Source organism: Octopus bimaculoides, chromosome 1 (genome assembly GCF_046866305.1).
Source record: "Octopus bimaculoides isolate indiv1 chromosome 1, ASM4686630v1, whole genome shotgun sequence".
In the NCBI taxonomy this organism is placed as follows: Eukaryota; Metazoa; Mollusca; class Cephalopoda; order Octopoda; family Octopodidae; genus Octopus; species Octopus bimaculoides.
In genome coordinates, this window is record NC_142928.1 from 130,320,699 (window position 1) to 130,343,527 (window position 22,829).

Below are 22,829 nucleotides of genomic sequence, written 5' to 3' on the forward strand. Positions count from 1 at the left end.
AGATGAAAAATAGATTGTCTATAATAAAGTGAAGTGCAAAAGATCATTGGGAAAGCACAGCAAACCACCACAAACAACCTCCAAAGCAGGACTTGACCAAAAAGTTATGCTTTCAATTTGGTGGGATTGGAAGGGTGTTGTCTATTACAAGCTTCTTCCCATGGACATGACCATCAATTTGGATGTGTACTGTGACCAATCAGACAAATTAAATGCAGCAATCCACCAGAAGCATCCAGCGCTTGCTAATCATAAGAGCATTGTCTTTCCTCATGACAATGCCTGACTACACACTTCTTTGCAGACACAGCAGAAGTAACTAGAGCTTAGCTGGGAAGTTTTGCCACACCATATTCACCCAACCTTGCATCTTCAGATTTCTACCTGTTTCAGTCTTTTCAAAATTCATTCAATGAACAGACCTTCAACTCTGAAGAGGATGTAAAAATTTGCTTGGAAGTTTATTGCCAGGAAAACCAGAAAATTCTTTGAGCAGAGAATAATGGATCTACCTACACGATGGCAGAAGATACTGGAACAAAATGTTAATTGTATCATTGATTGAATAAATCATTTTGTGTTTGAAACTTGTTATATTTTTGCAAAAAAAAAAACCAAATGGACTTTTTGGCCAACTCAGTATATTAAAACCACCAGAACAAAAGCTATATAATAGCAACACAACAGAAATTACATCAACATTAATAGGATACTGCAAAAATCAATAAAAACATTATATAGCTCATATAATAGTTAATTTATAAATCCCGCAACAAAAGCAACTGTGAAGATGTTATAGGGAAATATGAAACAGAATGAATAAATTCCTCTTCTTATACATACATACATACATACATATATATATATATAGCAAAATATGTGTAGGAGGTGGGTGAAAAGACAGGAGTGACTACAGCTTGGTGAGTCAAAGTATCTCTGAATTTTCAATGGTTAATGAAATTATATTCAACCTTCAGTTACATATTATCACTTATTTGTTATATAAATGTATCTTTGTGAGTTATTCACCAGTAACAAGTGGTGTCATTGATACCATTTCAGATTGGTGTTGATTAATTCTGACCTTGTTGAAGCATAGTTAAGATATTTCGCAGCCATCTTGTGAACAAAGTAATTGAAAGATAATGAACTTGGTGGTCCAAAGGAGGCCACAGACTTATACTTATTAAGACTGATAATGACATTATATTAAAGGTATTGCTAATGGTCCATCTAATGCAACTGGAAGATGTGTATCAGTGACAGCTTTCAGACTGTAATAATGCTGGGCCTAAAAAGAAGTTGATCACTGCCAAATGAACCAAATTTATGTCTCTGCATCAAACAACCATCGGCACCCCTTTTGAAATTTTTGCTTTTGTGAGCTTGATAAGCTTGATCAAATTAAGTGAAGTACTAAAAATGAACTAATACAAATGAGACTCATTGAGGGAATGTATCAGACATCACACAGAACAAGGCTATTGCAGAATCCAAATTTGAGAAATAAGTTTCAATGCTTATGTAAACTTTATATAACAACAGAAAATGATATAAAATTTTAACAAAGTTGACATTTCTTATGAAACAGAGCCTATAATTGATGATGTCTACGACATAACTAAAATGGATAAATTTTCTAATTGCAAAGCTTGTGGTTATAATGTGTTTATCAAATAGAAATGTCCTACATTTAAAAAAGATAGATAAATTATGCAACAAAAAGAACCACTTTCAGTAAGTTTGTAGCTTTAAAAAAAGAGAGTGTAGAATATGTGGAACAAATTGAGGAGGATGTATCTGACATAAAAACTAATGTATGTATACTAAAAGACAATGAAAGAACCATCCTATTGCAAGTTAAACTGAATAATGTCAGATTAGATATGCAAGAAGATACTGGTAGCAAGGTTAACTTAATTCTAAAGAGCTTTTAAATACCCATTGGTAAACAAAAGCTTCTCAAAAGCCATCTACAACTTTGCCAGTTTTATCAATCAAAGATTAAAACTTTGTCATTATATTTTATATAGTCTACAAACAGGCAATCAGTCTAAAATCATACTAGTTATAGCCACAGTCTACAATAAAAATCATGGTCTTGCTGAAACTGAAAAACTAGATACTGAAAGCCAAGATTAATTGACTCTATTGTAGATGATGCTGAAGATACCATACTTAAAAATTATAAGAAAGCATTGAATTGAAAGAAAATATACATCCTTCATATTTTGAATTTTGTAGGTTTTTAATTTTAGACAATGTCCCAGAATTTCATAACTCCTGGAGACAAAAACTGGTTGTATCCTTTATAAACTGCTCCCAACTCATCCACAATAAAATGAGATTGCAGAACAAATAGTTCAAACAATTAAAATTGGGTTAAAGGCATTTTCCTCCACAGAAAAAGATTTTAGTCATTTCTGCTTTAACTATCGCTTAGCTATTCTGAATCCTGCTTTGATGATCGTCAGATTCAAGCACCTTTGACTGTGTCTTATTTCACAGAAGAGCAGATATGTTGAAAAAGAACATATAATAGTTCAACACTAGAATTGCAAATTTGGTGATACAAGCTGGAAGCAACACTGGTCTCGTTACAAAGAATGGCATTGGAACTTTGAATAATACAAACCAAAGCAGACTTAAATTGAACCTCTTGAAACAAAGAAGAATGATAGCAATAGTGTCCATTATAGTGCTGCTGTCTTTCCTGGTTTTAGAAGTACCTGTGTTGATGGTGACATGGACAACAAATGAAACAGGATCAAATCAGTAGTGAAAGGGCCCCTTATACCTCAGGGAGAGGTGACTATCTTATAGAAAAATAGGAAACTTAATACAAATGAACTCTTCTGCTATGTATATATAGCAGAATATGTGGCTGAATAGTTTGTAGTAGGTGGTTGAGAAGACAGGAAAGACTATAACACTGCAATGAGTTAGAATACTCCTTAAGTTAAAGAGACTTTTGATGTACATTACATTGCACCAACAGTTACATGCTATTTGTTATATAAATGTTCCTTGTTGAACTAGTTATTGTATATTTTTGTGAATTATTTACCTTGTAACAGCAACAGAACAAATCCCTCATCAAAGCCAACACTATGCACTAACAAAGAAACATTTATATAGTCGTTCCATCTACTAGAAACAACATCCAAATGTCTTTTAAATCATATCCAATTATCTTATATTAAGGATACACTGTAGTCCCTGATATACAAAAATAGAGGTTATCTCAGAACACCTTTGGTATGCTGTCTCAAGGACGACCTGGGCTAAAAGAACAATATCCTTTCCACCAATTGTTGTGAGAGACATACATAACAAGACCAGACTTACATCTTGGTAACAACAAATCTGTCATGCCAACAGTGATAAAATAGGGCAGAAGTCAACTAAGAATATATAGTCTTCATTATTAACATCAGAATATATCTATTGTTAATGACAGCATAACACAGCACATATTAAAAGTGGAAAAATTATAGAACCTCTAAATAATTATTCAGCCTGATAGAAATAACTTAAATCTCCTCCCAAATCACATCCTACGGTGTTATAAAGGGAAGAATATGTTAGGTAATGTATTCCTAGATGCACATTAATAAAACCACAATACAATATATGTAAATAACAAGACAACATACCACATATCAATAGCAAACTAACAGAACATATTTCCATGGGTAGCTGAAAGTGTTGACAACTGAAGTGGTTACCCAGGATACTGAATACTAGGCCAGGGCATCTCAAACTGTCAAATACCAAATGCCACAAAAACAAAAAAAGGAAATTTTTTTGATCTCCTACCCTCACTATCAATGTTAAGACAAAATAGATTTCTCATCCTTAGAGTTCTTTTTTCTTTGCTACGACGTTGGACAATTTTCCTGCCCTCTTTCAACCTTCACAACCCCTGCCTATAACAAACATTTTGCTAGGATGCACCACATTATGTGTTTCAGATCTTCCGAAAGATACAAAGGGAAAAATGTGAAAATATTAAACATTCTGGATTTCTTCATTTGCAGTTTTATAATTGTACTTTTAATGGTGCCAAAATTCAGCAGCTCACCTGGAATGCCAGTAACTCTAAGGCCGGTGCCTACATATCATAATTAGCTACAGATCAACCCACATTAAATAGAGAGAGACATCCATATCATTAGCAACATTGCATAAATGAGACCAGCAAAGACAAGTTTCACTGAACCTCACATCCAACCATCTAAAACAAAAAGGAACACATTGGATAAGTTATTTTTAGATATACAGAATGATTCAAAAGTCACGCACAAAATAAGTTCAATACATTCCAGAATTGTCAAAGGCATGCATCAATTCTTCTAAAATTGAATAAAATAATGATGAATACACATATACTTGTACATGATGAACAAAATGAATAATAATAATAATAATAATAATAATAATAATAATGTAATATAAATAAAATGTCAAATGTTTTGGTGCGTGACTTTTGGCCCACCAAAAATAATATGATGAGATTGTCATAGGTTTGTTTGATCGGGGTTAGTGTGAGGTTGAATAGCAAGAAACTTGCTCAATATGATGAACAAATGCAACAAGATATATCCCATGTTGTTAGCAATATGGCATATACTATGCTGGTATCAATACATCCTGTTTTGTGTGTGCATTAAGTATTAAGTTAATTCACAGCAATTTAATATGAGTATCACATCATTTCACTTTCCCTTCTATTATTTTATAACTTCAAGTTCACTTATCACAGTGAGACAACTCACACATACACCACACACATGCATGTGATAATGTTGCTGAATATGTTCAGAAGTCCTTGCTCTCAAGAACAAACGCAATGCAAAAGCCAACTTTGTTTTTGGTTTTTCTTTGTAATTCATTCCCCGCCACATCCATCCATTTATTGTGTAGTTGCTCGTCCTGAATTACCATGCCAAATATATACTCAGAAACCTAACTTATTCATCTTGTCAACTTTAAAAACGTGCATGGTTGTGATTATGTATTCTTGTCTCAAATCAGCTCAACTGGAGAATACCCAAACTCTTTCTACTTCATTTGAACTAGCAGAGATACCCAGCCTTGTTCGGGATTAAAATGGCATAGATTTTTATTGTTTTACTTGTTTCAGTCATGTGACTGCGGCTATGCTGGAGCACCACTGTTGGTCGAAGAAATCAATCACAGGATTTATTTTTTGTAAGCCTAGTACTCATTCTGTCAATGTCTTTTACCAAACTGCTAAGTTACGGGAATGTAAACACAGCAACATCAGTTGTCAAGCAATGGTGGGGGTACAAACACAAGACATGCATACACATATATACTACAGCCTTCTTTCAGTTTCCGAGTACGAAATCCACTCACAAGGTTTTGGTCGGCCTGAGGCTATAATAAGCACATATATATATATATATATATATATATATATATATATATAGTAGCTGACATACCCAGTAATTCCCAAGAAAGTGGGCTTATCCCTTGGTTCCGTTCTCATAACTGTTTTGCTAATCCACTAACAACAATACAAAGTATGTAGCCCTGAAAGGGGCTTTAATACGTTCCCAGAGTATATAGATTTTAGGAGGAAATACTAATAAGGTATGTATATTAAAATCGTGAAACATGTTACATAATAACAGGCTAATCAGATATGAGATAACAAATCAATGTAATTAACTGTGAAAAAAAGCTTTTGTGTGTTCCCAGAAAATATTACCCTCAGCAGCGCTAGTATTGGTATATTCATGAATAAGTCACTAACCGAAATAAGTGGATCTATTGTTTAGGAGAATACTGTTTAAGTGTTGTATTGGATAAATTGAGAAAAAACTAAAATAGTTCAAATACTAAGAAATGAAATATTGTAAGATGAAAATGCATTTCAATACATTCGTAATGAGTTTAGAAAATGTTCAGTTCCTGTATAAACAAGGCCCAGTTTTCACCTGGCAATCCACTCAACATACAGTATTATTTTTAATGCATCAATTTCATTTTTTTTAATGTACAGTTTGACAAAGTCAAGCTTGTGGCTGGCACAAAGAATTTTTATTTCTGTAACACAATAAAAGGGAGAAAATGTACATATTTCCTATGTCAGCACAGTATTTCATTATATAATGTAGAGAAATAAACTATCTATAAAACAAGAGCAATCTTCTGATTTATTAGTAAAATGAAGCTTTCCATTAAAAAAATGATGGGATATTGCCAATTACCAAATCAAAATACAGAGCAATGTGAGAGTAAGCAAATTCTAATTGTTAGTGGCATAACCAGTTTTATGTCCAATCTAGCAATGTTTCTTTTTAACTGTCTTAATACATTTCAAATGTGTAAATTATGATTAAGAAAATGAAATTCTTTATGTATCTTTTACTGTTTCAGTCATTAGACTGTGGCCATGCTGGGGCACTGCTTTCAAGAATTTTTAGTTGAATAAATTAACCCCAGTACTTTTTTTTATTTAAGATGTTATAAGGACTTTGCCCCATCTAAAAAACAAATCAATTTCAAATTTGGGTACAAGGCCAGCAAATTCGGGGGAGAGGATAAGTCGACTACATTTTCCCCCAGCCCTCAACTGGTACTTATTTTATCAACCCTGGGAGAATGAAAGCCAAAATCGACCTTGGTGGAATTTGAACTCAGAATATAAAGACTGACAAAATGCCACTAAACATTTTGCCTGGTGTGCTAACAATTCCTCACTGCCTTTTAAATGATTTCATATCTCAAAATATCTATGCAGGAGATTACTTGTTCCAAGGAGGATGGCTGATACATCTTTCAGATGATACAGAACTTCTCATATGGCATAAATATCAGAAACATTCTGATATGATTGGCTTTGAAGGGTGGTGCTGTTTTCATGAACTGTTTGGATTCACAATTAGGTTTTATTTTGGTAGCCCTGCCTAAGCCATAAAACAAAAACTCCACTACAAACATCAGAGCCCTGATCCAATTATATTATGAAATACACTATACATTTCAAAGACAAATACCATAGAAACACTGACACTTGGTTCATGCTATTTGCAACTCTTGCTGTTGTTTCTTATCAAAAAGTTGGAAAATTGACAGGAGTAGTTGCATTGATGCAGTGATGTTGGTTGTTTGGTGTTGGTGACAGTGGTGGTGCTAACTATAATTATCTTGGTTATGGAGTTGATGATAGTGGCATCGACTGTGTATTCAATATTGGTAGCGTAGGCTGTGTTAGTGTTAGTGATGGTGGTGGTAGTAGTAGCAGGGATTGTGGTGATAGTGTTTGGCATTGATGATGTTAGTGATATTGGCAGTGATAGTGGTGATCACGTTATTGTTGATAGTGCTGGTAATAGCATTGTTGTTGCTAGGTCTCTAGTTAATCCTTATTGAGCTGAGACATCGGTGCTCATGAAAGGAATTTCAAGCATATTTTAAGATACATGCAAGTCTATGCTATCTTATGCATGTATGTACATATATACATACATGAATGTATGTATGTAATGTTTGTATATATGCAAGTATATATTATGCATGTATGAGATACATATATGTATGTATGTATGGATGGATGCATCTGCCAACCCATCTTCCCAACACATTCTTCCTCCACCCATGATCACATGTACGTCACCCTCATTGCCTTCACATATTTACCACAGTACCTACTCCCCCACCCCCTGAGCTACTCTTATCACTTGCTACAGTTACATTTTCCCTATCTCAAACCATCTCCCATCACACGCTTATAAAACATCTCACATCCATCCTTCACTGCCTATTCACCCTGTCCAATCTTCTGTACCACTTATATTAACTCCCACTGCACTTCGTAGGTCTGTCCTAACACATCCCTACCATCATCTACCTCTACCATTCACCCTGCCTGCTTATCTTCCTCTCTAACTTTATCTCTCTTTATATCTCTTTTTCCAACTGGGATAGCCAAGTATCTCCACCTTTAGAGCAACAAACCTATTGCTATCCTATTATACTTTAGACTCTCAACATGCACAAAGCCACTTCCCTCAATACTACTCACACCCTTCCAATTAAGGGTCTTTGTTTTTCAAGTTACTTGGTGATCCCACTCGTGCTGGTTCCATGTAAAAAAGCATACAGTACACTCTGTAAAGTAGTTGGCTTTAGGAAGGACATCCAGCCACAGAAACCATGTCGAAGCATACAATGGAGTCTGGGGCAGCTCTCTAGCTTACCATCCAACCTATGCCAACATGGAAAACAGATGTCAAATGATGACGATAATGAAACTGATGTAATATTGCACCATATTAAATGTTTGGCTCTTTATTTTTATTTTTTATATATCGTTTGGTTTGGAAGTTAGGTTTTAACTTGGTAATCCTGGTTGATTACACTTACCATTATCCATCTAAACGCAAAATTTGATTATATCTCATTGTATGTCGTATGTGGAGCAAGTAATAAAAGGAGTCTAACCAAAATGTGAGTGACTATGAAGATCCTCTACAACAAGAAACCTGTTCTTTTCTATCCCCTTCTTTCACACTTTAGCTCCTCTTCTACTAGCATAAAACTACCTCTCTTTATACTGTAGCTTCCACTTATTTGAAGGGGATCTTAGTCTTGCAGTTTCCATGGCAACCTCACTAGCGCCATGAAAAGTAAAGTGGTTGGCATTAAGAAGGATATCCAGCTTTAGAAACCATGCCAAAGCAGACATTGGAACATGATGTGGTCTTAGATTCATCAAATCCTGTCAAGCCATCTGAGCTATGCAGAATGAAATATTCACATTAAATATGCATGCAGGCATGTATGTGTGTTATCTGATTATACAAATTATATTCACTAGGATGACAATTCTTCATGTAAAGCAGGGGAGCAGAATAAGATAACAATTCATTGTGATTAAAAGTAAAGAAAGTATTGTGCATTTGGGGGTTTTTGTTGCTGTTTTTTTAGGATGTGACTGATGACCATCATTTTCTGTTGATTGTCATATATCACGTTTTTGCCAAACAAATAAAGCTATTTTTCCTACACGATCCATTATGTCCTTCATTGTTTTTAAGATAACAGAGTATAATTTTAGAAAAATATAACTACTATTTCTAATACATAACAATAAGCATTTCTTGAGTAGCTGGTGTTAGGAAGGGCATCTAGCTGGAAAAATCCTGCCAAAACAGTCACAGAAGTCTTGTGCAGGCTTCTGCCTGGCCAGCTCCTGTAAAACCATCCTGCCCATGCCAGCATGGAAAGCAAATGTTAAACAATGATGAAAGAAGGATTGATAAAAAAAAGGGGGATTATTTAATCAAGTTGTTTACTCTCTCTCTCTCTCTCTCTCTCTCACACACACACACATTTAAAGATTGCACGGAGAAATCAACCAACCAACTAACATTTATTATTATAATTTATATATATTATATTATTGTTATTTATTATCAGCTATTATTATATATTGTTATATAGGGATTAGAAAATGAGAAAATCCTTTTCAAAGGTAAGATATGTAAGTGTTTGAATATTATAAATGAAAGTAAGACCAGATACATGCCCACAACACTTTTTAAGGTGAAGGGTACAATGGATTGATAATTGTTATTGATTTCTGAATGGATATGAACTCTAAACAGTGAGATAATGAAATACTAATGAATGGGTATTGCCTTATTTTCTAGACTACAATAAGATCACAAATATAATGTGACCCTACTTTTACAATGGACAGACAGGTGTCCTCACCTTGTTTGTTGTTATCATAACATTTCAGCTGATGTATTCTCCAGCCTTCATCGGGTGTTCTGGTGGAATTTCGAACCCAATCCTTTATTTGGTCCATAGAAGAGAATATGACCAAAAATTGCATGTACTCTATCCCATGCAGTTGTGGTAGGTTATACAAAGGCAAAACATGCTGCCCCCTTAAAGTAAGGGTAGAGGAACATTGGAAAGCTGTGACATGAGAGGAATGTTGAAAAATAGGGTATAGCCGATCATGTATGGAAAAATGGAGACCACCTCCTGCTGTGGGATGAAGTTAAAATAATCGACAGAGAACACCACTGGAAAATACGAAAATTAAAAGAGGCTGCACATATACTAGGACACAATAACCTCCTAAATAGACCTAGTACAGATATGAATGTAATATGGGAACCAGTATTAAGAAAAGATAAAATACTAGGTTTATAAGCCCTAAAATTCACTTTATAATTGCCCACAGGCATATAGTGTGGTGGATAAGAGCGCGGGCTACAAACCCTTTGAAAAATAATATCAAAAGAAAAATAACATCAGGAACATACCTTAGGAATGAGAACAGTCAAATAAAGGGTTGGGTTCAAAATTCCACCAGAACACTTGATAAAGGCTTAGAGAGTACATCAGCCGAAATGTTGTGATAACAACAAAGTGAAGACACCTATCTGTCCATTGTAAATATAATGTACATAATTCCTCATCCCAAAAATATAGAATAGCCTACTTTTTGTAACTACAAATCAGTCATATATTTTATCTTCTTATGTAATGTAAATCCAGAATACAATCATAGTTATCTATAAGTTTTAAGAAGCTAATTTAATATAACTGCAAATTTTAAAAAACAAAATTAAATATAAATGCTAAAACTGGCTTGGTTCCTGAGTTTACTCAATAACTTTTGAATGAAGGCTGTAGCACGAATTTAAAATGGTCATCATTCCTAAAATGAGCTTATTATCAAAGTCTGATTCATTATCTAATTTTTCCAATATCTCCAACCATTCTTCTTGATTTAACATTTCATTTATGTTCCATTCTATCAGGCACGGTCCCAGGAATTTTTGAAGGGTGTGCACAAGGTCAGAAGGGAATACAATTCCAGGAGAAAAAGATATAACATTATTTAGAAAGGTGCACTTCTTTTCTTGAGGTGGGAGGGCATGTGCTCCTTATCCCCCACCCCCTTGGGTCTGCCCCTGCCTATCATTTCATTATCCAACTTCATCTAAACTTGCAGTGGCGTCTTTCAAAAAAGGATCATTGGTTCTTTCCAAGCTATAGGCTCATAAGTCGTTTCACAGATTCTGTGGCATATATATTTCACCCTGGATGGGATGCCAGTCCATCACAGGGTCACTCATTTTTGCCAATTGAGTGGACTGGAGCGACATGAAATGAAGTATTTTGCTTGAGAATACAATGTATCACCCTATCCAGGAATTGAAACCACAATCTTACAATCAAAAGTACAATACCCTAACCACTGAGTCACATGCCTCCACATAGTGGTGTCATTAATTACATTCTAATTATTCCACAACAGATTATCCATTCAATTTATCCATTATTAAATTGATTATCCATTCAACTTATAACCAGTGCCAGTCATTAAAAACCTCTTGGAAACTATATGCTCAGGTAAAGCATGCTAAGATTTTTTAGATTACCTCCTGTTTTTCTACTTCATCAGATAACACCCATGATAACCAGTGCATCATAAATTTATCTTTAAATAGCTTCATAAGTTTTTAAAATATTTAATGTGTTTCATTGACTCAATAAGATGAGTTTTAAATAATCCCATATTGTCACTGCAGGTTTCTTTAAAAATGCTTCATGTTGATTATTCCATGCTTTTCTCAGCCATAGACCTATTTATGCCTTCCACATCAATCCAGCTTTTAGAGTGGCATTGAACAATAACTCCAGAAGGAAATTTTTCGCTCTTTAATTACCTTTCTTTGAACAATAACCATGGAGTTTAGTTTGTTCCATCAGCTAAAGCAACACAAAACTGCAATAAAATAGGCTATTTTGTGGACAGTTTCATTTCCCATGTCTTGGTGTTCTAACAGATTTACATCCTATTTATGTAGTGTTCTGTTCTCTGACATGTTAAAAGACAGTTATCTTATCTATATTTCCAATTTCATGCAGTTCAAAAATCATACTGTTGTTTCAACTTCATAATATGATATGAACCTATTATTAAAATTGGAGGGAAGCTTCAGTGAAATCAAGTTAAAAAAATCTGGAAAATCTCTTGTACAGTACATTTTAAAGATTGACCGATTTCATATTGACGTTTTCTTTACTAAAAACTTTATATTCAGAGCTGTAACAAAACATTCATTTTTTTTTTCCTTTTGTCTTACGTACCCATCTAGCCAATTCTCAGCTTGGTAACTGAATTAACAATTGTCATTTGATGTATTCGCTACGCTGACTGGGTTTTATAACCGTAGGTTACACAGAGAGGGGAAATAAAAACCGCTAATTTTGATTCTTTTGTTTTTAGTATATATATATCGTTGTATTTGGGTATGGTCATAAATATATAAACGGAATGCATATATATTCTTTGTATTATATATACATATATATATATATATATATATATATATATATATATATATATATATATATATATATATATTATCGTGCATTGTCCACTAATAAAACACGGTAGCTTGTTTAGTGGTCATTTTTATTCTCTCTCTCTCTCTCTGCTTTACTTTTCTTTACAACACCGTCACCTCGTTTTACTTAGAAGAGTCTCAGCATCAAACTTCGAAGGTTAAAGGGATGCAACTCACCGCATTGAAATCGGTTACATTGAGGTTTTTTTTTTTTTTTTCCTAGGGCAAAATAAGGCAAATATTTAACAGAAAAATGTAGGGAGTTTTTTTATGATAGAAAGTGGTTTTGGTTAGGGGGTTTGCGGCTCCTTTCCAGAGAATGGTGTTTAGGGAACTAGGGAAATACCTATTCTAATTCATAGCATTTAATGAGCTCAGCATTTCTAGAAAACAATGGGTGGACATTGGAATTAGACACTGCTAACTTAAAAAATAAAAAAGTTACAGCCATTTTCCCTCAGTGTCTAATTCCAATGTCCACCCTATTATTTGTCGTTTTACTTCTGTATCTCAATGCTTTAAGCAAACTACAAAGCTCTTCTGGATACATAGTTGTATGCGGGGGTCATGTTTCTCTATTTTCCTATTTGTCGTTGTTTAGAACTGGTGTTTGTCTTACTCCTTCGAAAACCATTGTCTGGAATGAGTGTTTACCAGCTCTCTAAACATTATTTGGTGGACATTGGAATTAGACACTGAGGGAAAATGGCTGTAACTTTTTTATTTTTTAAGTTAGGCGATTTTCGTTTTCGATAATGTGTTCTATATGTCCCGGTCATGCGATTCCCCCTTTAAAAAATGTTTGAGATTCCCCACCACCACCACCACCACCACCCCCATCCACGGGGGGGGGGGGGGCGATTTTCATTTTTGACATTGTGTTCTATATGTCCCGGTCACGCAATTCCCCTAAAAAATTTTTTTGAGATCCCCCCCGCCAGGGCTACCTTGCAACATGTAACCGATAGAAAGGCTGAAACGCTAGAAGCTGCAATCATTGAAAATGTGGAGCCAGGAAGTACGATTTTCACTGATATGTGGCCCAGTTACCAAAATCTTCAGAAACTGGGATACATTCATGGTACCGTGAACCATTCACAGAATTTTGTTGATCCCGTTAGTGGGGTATGTACGAATAGCGTAGAGGCATTTTGGTCACGAATAAAACGTAGGCTGAAATATAAAAGTGGATCATGCGGTAACATGAAATGGTCACATATTGATGAGGCAATGTACCGCGATTATTACGATATGAAGTGTGAGAATTCGTGGGAGAACTTTCAAACATTTATTAAGCATATAGCCGAAATATATCCACAGTGATTTCAGAAAGGTAAAGGTTACAGTTTTTTTTTTTGCTTTCGAATTTGCTTTCTATTTTTTTTTTTTATTTTGTATTTTTCGTTTTCGAATATATGTTCTCTGGTAAAAAGCGTGAAACTCGCAGTTCAACTTTCTGAGTAAATGCAAGATTTGGATTGTCCGCGTTTAGCTGTTATTTCTAGCATATCAAGTTTCGTGGTGGGGACTCCACATGTGATCCTTTTTCTGTTTCAATATAAATTGAAGCCGTTCATTTTCACATCTAAGTTGCGAGAAGGCTACTCGTACGACCTGGACATGTAGAACACAATGTCAAAAATGAAAATCCCCACCCACGGGGGGGGGGGGGATCTCAAAATTGTTTTTTAGGGAGAATCGCATGACCGGGACATATAGAACACATTATCGAAAACGAAAATCGCCTAACTTAAAAAATAAAAAAGTTACAGCCATTTTCCCTCAGTGTCTAATTCCAATGTCCACCGCCGAACGGGCAAGATATCCCGCTTTGTCTAGTGTAACAAAGCAGAGTCGTTGTCCGTTCTGCAATCAAAATGACAGAATCTACATAAACTCTTATTTCTATTATTGGTGGACATTGTGTCTAATTCCAATGTCCACCCGTTCGGCTATCAAAATGATAGAATTTACATAAATTCATATTTCTGAACTGTTCATTTCGTATGATGGGCCTCTGTGCCTGAAATAAATAAAGGTTATTTTAACTTACCCTTTTTCGTATTGTTAGAAGCTCTCCTTCGTTATTTGCTATTTAACTAAGCATCAGTTGTCTAATTGACGCCAGCGTAGAAGGATGTATACGCACTGTCATCGTAATGTTTACAAACGTAGCATCCTAAATTGGGTTCAGGGAATTTACAAGTGTATTCTGGCATTTAAGGGGCATAGGAAATACACATTTTAGAAACTGTCGTTTTACGTTTTGAGTATCTCCAGATAATATTACGACACACTTGAGATTGTTACGGCATGTTATTACTTCAACACAATGCAGGCACACAACGTATCATTGGCAATAATGATCCGAAACTCAACTAAAACAATAACAAAAAAAATCCTAAGCATAAGTGTAGGCATAATTGTGTGGTTAAGAAGTTCGTCTCACAACTACGTCGTTTTGAGTTCAGTCCCACTGAGCGCACCTTAGACAAGTGCCTTAGTTCAGGGCTGACCAATGCCTGGTAATTGAACTTCGTTGATACAAACCGTGTGACAGCTCGCTATATATATATATATATATATATATATATATATATATATATATATATATATATATATATATATATATATATGAGGTTGGTGCAAAAGTAATGTCCAATTTCTAGAAGAAATGTTTCAGAGCAAATTTATCAATTTTTTAACCTCTTTAAAGATATCTCTGTGTCTAATTTGTACTATTTTTTTTCAGATTATCTAACTTCTGGACATAATTCTCAGAAAATTTGACCACCGTGTTTGTCCCATCTAAAGATCACATAAGAAATGTCTTACTCTACGAGTTTCATAAAGGTGTTAATGCAAGTGCGGCAGCAAGATCTATTCAGGGCACTTATGGGGATGATGTGGTGAATAAAAGAAGTTGCAGGAGGTGGTTTTCCCGTTTCCGAAGTGATGATTTTCACTTTGAAAGAAGAGCCAAAAGAGGATCGTCCAAAAAAACTTAATTCCGTAATATTGGAAGCTCTTGTTTCAGAGAACTCTACCGTTATCGCTAAGAAACTTGCAGAACAGTTAAACGTGGCCCATACAACCGTGGTACACCAGCTAAAACACATTGGAAAGGTTTCAGTGGCTGGAAAATGGGTCCCTCACGAGCTGTCTCCCGAGAATCGACAACGGCATGCTGCTTGTTGTCAATCATCGCTTTCGCAACACTTCAAATAACATTTTTAGACTGGCTTGTTACAGGTGATGATTCTTTGCCATAATGTTAAACGCCGCCGTTCTTGGCTCAGTTGAGGAGGATGGCCAGTTCAACAACCGAGAGCAGGACTTCATCCAAAGAAGATCATGTTGAGTGTATGGTAGGATATTAAAAGAGTAATCCATTATGAACTGTTGGACAACAACCAAACAATTAATGCTAATCTTTACTGTGAGCAACTTCGTCGTTTGAAAACAGTTCTGAGCCAAAAGTGAGCATCCTTGGTTAACAGAAAGGGTGTCATCTTCCATCGCAATAATGCTCGTCCTCACACAGCTCGACTGACCAAAACTCTCTTGGAAGAACTTGATTGGGAAATACTGCCTCATCCTCCATATTCTCCTTCTGATTACCATTTTTTTTTTCCGAGGACTACAGAACCATTTTGATGGACTTAGGTTAACAAGAGAAGAGATTGAAAATGAGTTGGATTCATATTTTAGTTCTAAACCTACAGAATTTTACAAGCGAGGCATTTATAAGGTTGTTGAAAGATGGAATGACGTCATTGAAAGAAATAGTATGTTAATGAATAAATATTTCCATAGTCATTGGCTTATTCATTTTTACCTTAGATCTTTAAATCGGATATTACTTTCGCACCAACCTGATATATATATATATATATATATATATATATATATATATATATATATATATATAAATAAGTAACAAGGATGTCCTTGCATTTTGTTCACCTAACTTCGAGCTGCACGGACTATCCTGAACTGGCTTGGTGCCTCAATTTAAGTACCTAATTCAACTGAATCTTAATTACATATATACATATATATATATATATATATATATATATATATATATATATATATATATATAGATAGATAGATAGATAGATATATAGTTTTAACGCCCACTTTCCCATATATATATAGATGTGTATGTCTCACAGCTTAACTAGCGTTGGTTTGTTAACGTCTTCCTAACGTCCTCTTTACGGTTCGGCAGAGACACCAATAAAATATTGGAATTAAAATAAGTAACTTGAAACAAGTAAAAGAATAAAATAATAATGTTAAGAAGTTGGGTCGCACCAACAAAAAATTCTTTAAGTCTGTGGTTCTCAAACTAGCAATTACTACACATACACACATACAATCATAATGTTTGTTTGTTTGTTTTTTTACACTCCTCCTTTAACAAGAAGACAAAATAGATTTTAATCCATATAATTCTTTTTTCGCCAATTTTGGACATGTTTAAGAAGTAAACAAAAATATCTTAATTTAAAACATGGCAATCCTTCGGCTCCACATAGAAATCGAACCCTTTCCTACGCAAAACAAATTACCTAGAAAAAGTCTTCCATCAGTCGTCAAACAATCTGATACTGACTAATGCATCTAGTATAGTTTGACCATAGCAATACATTGAAATTCAGTGAAAACAATTATAGTTCGTAAATGCATTCTGTAAGGATTAATGATTATTATTACAATAAAATAACACTGAAATATTAAATTAATCAAACATACCTTTGTACGCTTTGTTCGGCTCTTTGCAGGTAACTTGATGTCCAAGTAGCCAGCATACTCAGCACCTCCTCTCATAATTGAAAACTAAACTTAAATCGTTTTCAAATGGCTAATGAAGATAAACAAAAAAAAGGTGGGAGTAATAATCCAGAGAAAGAACAATAAGAGAGCTCTCGTAAGAAAAAAAAAAAGGATTTTTAATCCCAGAGGGATAAATATATTGACGATAGGCGGGAAACTAACTGATGATAATATTTCTTAAATTGTAAGTCTTCTAACGAAGTTGAAGTGTTTGAATTGATTAAATTGCTGGCAACTGATCTGATGTAAAGCAGTGGCTTTGATTAAGTTTCTATCTCCATTTCCTTGTTACTGTTCTTTGGGGGTCGGGGTGTTGATATGCATTCATTAGCTCGTTTCCAGTTCTATATTTCGCTTTTTTTTTAACCTGTGGTCCGTCGACAAATGCCTGATAAGACTTTTTAACTCGGTACACAGTACAAATGAAAGGCCATGATAATTGTAATCAGAGCAAAGAACAACATTAAAAAAAGTTATCAGCAACAACGATCAGCTTTAAATAATCTAACTTTTGAAAAGTCTTTTCAGCAAAATTAAATGAAATTACTTAAAGGTTCTTTTTCATGTTTTATAGCCTTAAATCCCGAAGTTTGCACAGGTAAATTTTCAGATTAACACCCGCACGATTTTCACTAAGGTATTAGGGTTGGAATTCCGTCCCTAACCCTAACCCTAAGACCATAACACCCTAGTGAAAATCGTGCAGGTGTTAATCTGAAAATTTACCTTTGCACATATCTATCTCCATGAAACAAAGATGAATTAAATCCAGTTTGAAACAGATGTTGAAGTTGGGTAGTTCAGCTGATTTGTGAACTGACCTCATTCTTTGGCTGTCTCAAAAAGATTTTTTAGCTTAATTTAGATTATATGATCCATACACTTTGATAGAGACAAGCATCGAAACCTAACTAAAGTCCACCTAAACTATCAATCAATACCATATAAAAATCTTTTGCATCAGTATTAGCTTCATAATATCAAGAAGTCTGCCGTCCAAGGAATAAATTTTTGAAAACATAATTTAGACCTGCATCAACATATAAGAATACAAAACTGCTCGTGAGTAGTTCTGTTTTAGGACTTTGTAGAAAATATAACATTGAAGCACATCTTTCATCAAAGTAAAATCGATCTAGTTTTTAAGCTCCAGGTCAATTATGAAATGTCCTAACTATTACATTCCTGTTTTTATTTTTTAGACTCCTTTTCTTTTTTTAAGAATGTAAGCTAATGAGAAATATTAAACAGCTAACAGGTAGAGGTTCCTTTTTGGCCCATTTGATCTAGTAATATTTGAACGCGTTAAATGCATTCGTAGCATCCCAGATTGTTGTTCAGACTCCAGCTCATCCTTGAACGAACAGACCTGTGATATAAAAAAAAATAAAATAAAAAACCTTTAAGACAGTCATTCCATCTTTCCTTTTCGTGCAGATATCAAGGACGGTTATCTTATGTCCTTCATCATCATCATCATCATCATCGTTTAACGTCCGCTTTCCATGCTAGCATGGGCTGGACGATTTGACTGAGGACTGGTGAAACCGGATGGCAACACCAGGCTCCAGTCTAATTTGGCAGAGTTTCTACAGCTGGATGCCCTTCCTAACGCCAACCACTCAGAGAGTGTAGTGGGTTCTTTTACGTGTCACCCGCACGAAAACGGCCACGCTCGAAATGGTGTCTTTTATGTGCCACCCGCACAAGCCAGTCCAGGGGCACTGGCAACGATCTCGCTCGAAAATCCTACGGGAGCCAGTCAGGCGGTACTGGCAACGGCCAGCTCAAAATGGTGCATCTCATGTGCCACCCGCACAAGAACCAGTCCAGGGGCACTGGCAACGATCTTACTTGGCTTGCCGGGTCTTCTCACGCACAGCACATTTCCAAAGGTCTCGGTCAGTAGTCATCGCCTCGGTGAGGCCCAATGTACGAAGGTCTTGCCTCACCACCTCAGCCCAGGTCTTCCTGGGCCTACCTCTTCCACGGGTTCCCTCAACTGTTAGGGTGTAGCACTTTTTCACGCAGCTATCCTCATCCATTCTCACCACATGTCCATACCAGCGCAATCGTCTCTCTTGCACGCCACAACTGATGCTTCTAATGTTCAGCTTTTCTCTCAAGATACTTACACTCTGACGGGTATTCACATTGACATTACACATCCAACGGAGCATACTGGCTTCATTCCTTGCGAGCTTACGTATGTCCTCAGCAGTTACAGCCCATGTTTCACTGCCATGTAGCATGGCTGTTCGTACGCATGCGTCATACAGTCTGCCTTTTACTCTGAGTGAGAGTCCCTTTGTCGCCAGCAGGGGTAAGAGCTCTCTAAACTTTGCCCAGGCTATTCTTATTCTAGCAGCTACACTTTCAGCGCACCCACCCCCACTACTAACTTGGTCGCCCAGATAGCGGAAGCTATCGACTACCTCTAGTTTTTCACCCTGGAATGGGTGACAGCATAAAGGTCAGCTCCTATCCCCATTCCCTACTCGTATTTTTAGAAGACCTCATTAAGGGTAATAGGTGATGTTTTGGGCTTAAGCATACCATCCCATTCAGGATTGTTTTACTGGTATTTTTTGACAATTTCTTTGAACTTCTGTGTTTTAAATCTCAGAGATTATGAAAGTGAAAAAAAAATTCAAAATTTCAATTTTTCTTCCCTCCATTTTTTGCCTTTCTTCTCCCTTTCGGAAAATGCAGCCCAGCCGGCAGTAAATTTTGGCATACATAGACATACTGAATGTAATTGAAAAGTGAGCATACGTTTTTCATGAACTGATAATAAATCATTCAAATTGTACATCATGGTGGAGTAACAAATGTACTGCTCAACATGGTCTCTATCATAAGTGATACATTTGCACAATCTCTTAGAAAAAATGCAAATGTGCACTGTTGTACCCCTTCTTCACAACCATGTACACCCACCTGTACCATCAAATCATTATCTCCAAAAACTATGCTTCATTGAATTGAACAAGTAGAAATTGGAAAGTACCAGATTCTGGCTGTATGATGGAAGAAGACCACTGACCAACCAAATTTACTGAATGCCTGATTTGATGTGTGCGTATGAATATGGATTGTTTTCAAATATTTGTTCAGTCTTTTCCTCCTACTGACTTCTCTAAGAATTTTGAGTCTCACTGTACCACTTGCAGTTCACAATAACCACATTCAAGAACATCGAAGAGAATAATGCCCTTATTATACACCAAAATAACTGCAATGACCTTCTGTACTGATCGCTGGCTCATGAAGTTCTTAGGCTTTGGAGAAAAGATGTGACCCTATCTTAGGGACTATGCCATCATTTCTGGATCATCTGAGTTACAAAGCATACCACTTTGTTTTCATTGGCATGTCCAACAGACTGGAGCAAACATCTGCTCTTCTCTCCTTCAAAAGAGATGTCAACTGCTAGGGTATACTTTGCACAGGTTCCAACACCAAAAGTCTTCAATACTATTTTCTGCAAAGCGTTATGCCCACAGTGCAGTCGTGCATCAAACTCACGAATTGTGACTCCTCTGTCTGCGTGAATCATTTCGTTCACTCACAAGCGATTCATGCCAATCAGTAGACGAAGTTGATGGTCTCCTATTGCGTAGTTTGTCTTTGATGGTAGTTTCCTCTTTTTTAAACTTCACCCATATGTGCACATAGGTCTTTTGGTGTCATCTCCATAAACAACTTGTAACCTTCTGTGGATGTTGGATAGCTTGCACCCTTTCGTCAAGTATTCAATAACGATACATTGTTTTTAATTGAAACTTATTTGCCTGCAATAAAGAACAGGAAAAAATGTTAGAAATAGTACATTTCTAAATCTCTGAGAGAGATTTATTCAGTAGTGATACGTTGAAGTAGTTGTATGCTGTCAACTTAATGTGACAGTCCCATGAAGGGAATAATACTACTGTTGTTTAGACCGAAGAAGCTGCACCGCTTCCTGTTGGCCTTGACACATTTCCTGTGTCCTTATGTTTACAAGTCATGCTACTCCAGACTGATGACGAGCAAAGACTCAGAAACATGTCTCCGGATGCAGGCTTAGCTGGGTGGAGGTGCTTGTCTCCCCCTTGTAAACATAAGGACACAGGAAATGTGTCAAGGGCAACAGGAAGCAGTGCAGCTTCCTAGGTCTAAACAACAGTAGTATTATTCCCTTCATGGGAGTCACATTAAGGAAGAAATGTTGTTATAACTGAAGAGTTATTCTAACTCAAACAACCTACATCAGTTAATGAAAAAGTTGTGTGTGTGTACCCTTGTCTTGACATTGTGTGATGGCTGTAAATGAGCACCAGTTTCACACAAGGGTTGGCTGAAAAGTTCATAGGCTGACCAAGATACTCTCATGGAATGTAACCAAATGAGATTTATTTTCCAACATAGTCCCTCTTGCAATCCACACACTTCTTCCATCTGTGTTGCAATGCTTGGATCTCGTACATGAAGAAGCTTTCATCTTGTTGGTCAAAGATGTCATCAGAGACAGATATGACATCGTCATCATCACGATACTGATTCCCAGCCAAGTGCATTTTCATGTTGGGAAACATGATAGCCAAATGGGGCCAATCAGGAGAATAGAGACAGTGATCAACCAGTTCAATGCCAGTCACACACTACAGCTATTGAAAGTTGTGTGCTGGAGCATCGTCCTGATAAAACAAAACCTCTTTTATCAGTTTTCTTGAGTGTTTGATCTTGATAGCATTTTGTAACTGTCTCAGCAAGTTGGCATAGTACTCTTCATTGATAATATGGCCCTTTTAAAAATAGTACATAAACACAATGCCTTTTGCATCCCAAAAACTGAGGCCATTGCCTTCCCTGCAGATGAAACAACTTTGGCCTTCTTTGCAGCAGGTGAGGAGGGGTATTTCCACTGCATGCATTGTCTCTAGCTCAAAGTGATGCAACACTCATCCAGGGTTAGGAAACATTCAAGGAAACCAGCTGGATCTGCCTAAAACAATGTTAGATTTTCCCATGATGTAATCAGGCTGGGCACCCAGTGAGTAGAACCTTCGTCTTGCCAAGTTCATTGTGCAGAATATTCTCAACTCTCTCAAGAAATATGCTAATTGCATTGGCTATTTGATTTATAGTCAATCATCTGTCATCCATCACTATTTGGTGAACATGATCAATGATTACCTTGGTGGTGGCAGTTGTAGGACATCTAGACCTTGGGTCATTTTCAAAACTCTCCTGGTTGATAATGCTGAACATCATCCCCTAATGTAGCAACCATGTCAGCATGAATGTCCTTGGTAGGTAAACCTTTTTTCTGTAGGTGCTTGCTTACAACACAATGCCAAATTTTGTGGATTTTCAAGAGAAGTTACTACTAATTACATTTGAATTCTTTGAACTCTCAGATGTTTACCAGGAAAGAAACAATGAAGTTATTAATAAGAAAAGCTGAAATTAATGCATGCAAGATTTTACAGCTCTAGCATCACTCCTTCATAGTCAACCTATACACTTTTCTGCCTACACTCATAAAAGTAATATTTTTTTCCAGTCTGTGTAAAATGTCTGGCCATGGGCAAA

At 35.9% G+C, this 22,829-nt stretch overlaps 1 protein-coding gene and 1 long non-coding RNA gene across 4 annotated transcripts in view; one reads left to right on the forward strand and one right to left on the reverse strand.

The window, feature by feature from the left end:
- Positions 1-18,252, reverse strand: part of LOC106870823 (uncharacterized) — a 46,301-nt gene extending 28,049 nt beyond the window's left edge. The window contains exon 1 of one of the 3 annotated variants that reach the window (XM_052970335.2): positions 17,172-18,252. In XM_052970335.2, coding sequence (XP_052826295.1) covers positions 17,172-17,246 — 75 coding nt within the window. In that variant the 5' untranslated portion in view covers positions 17,247-18,252. Of the gene's footprint in view, positions 1-14,463; positions 14,753-17,171 lie in introns of those variants that run through there. The other 2 variants (XM_089358186.1, XM_089358185.1) reach the window with 2 other exon arrangements.
- LOC149137724 (uncharacterized) lies at positions 14,804-16,146 on the forward strand. Its single transcript, XR_016243259.1, has 2 exons — positions 14,804-14,935; positions 15,163-16,146. It is a non-coding gene; the product is annotated as an uncharacterized LOC149137724 (long non-coding RNA).
- Positions 18,253-22,829: the final 4,577 nt, after the last annotated feature.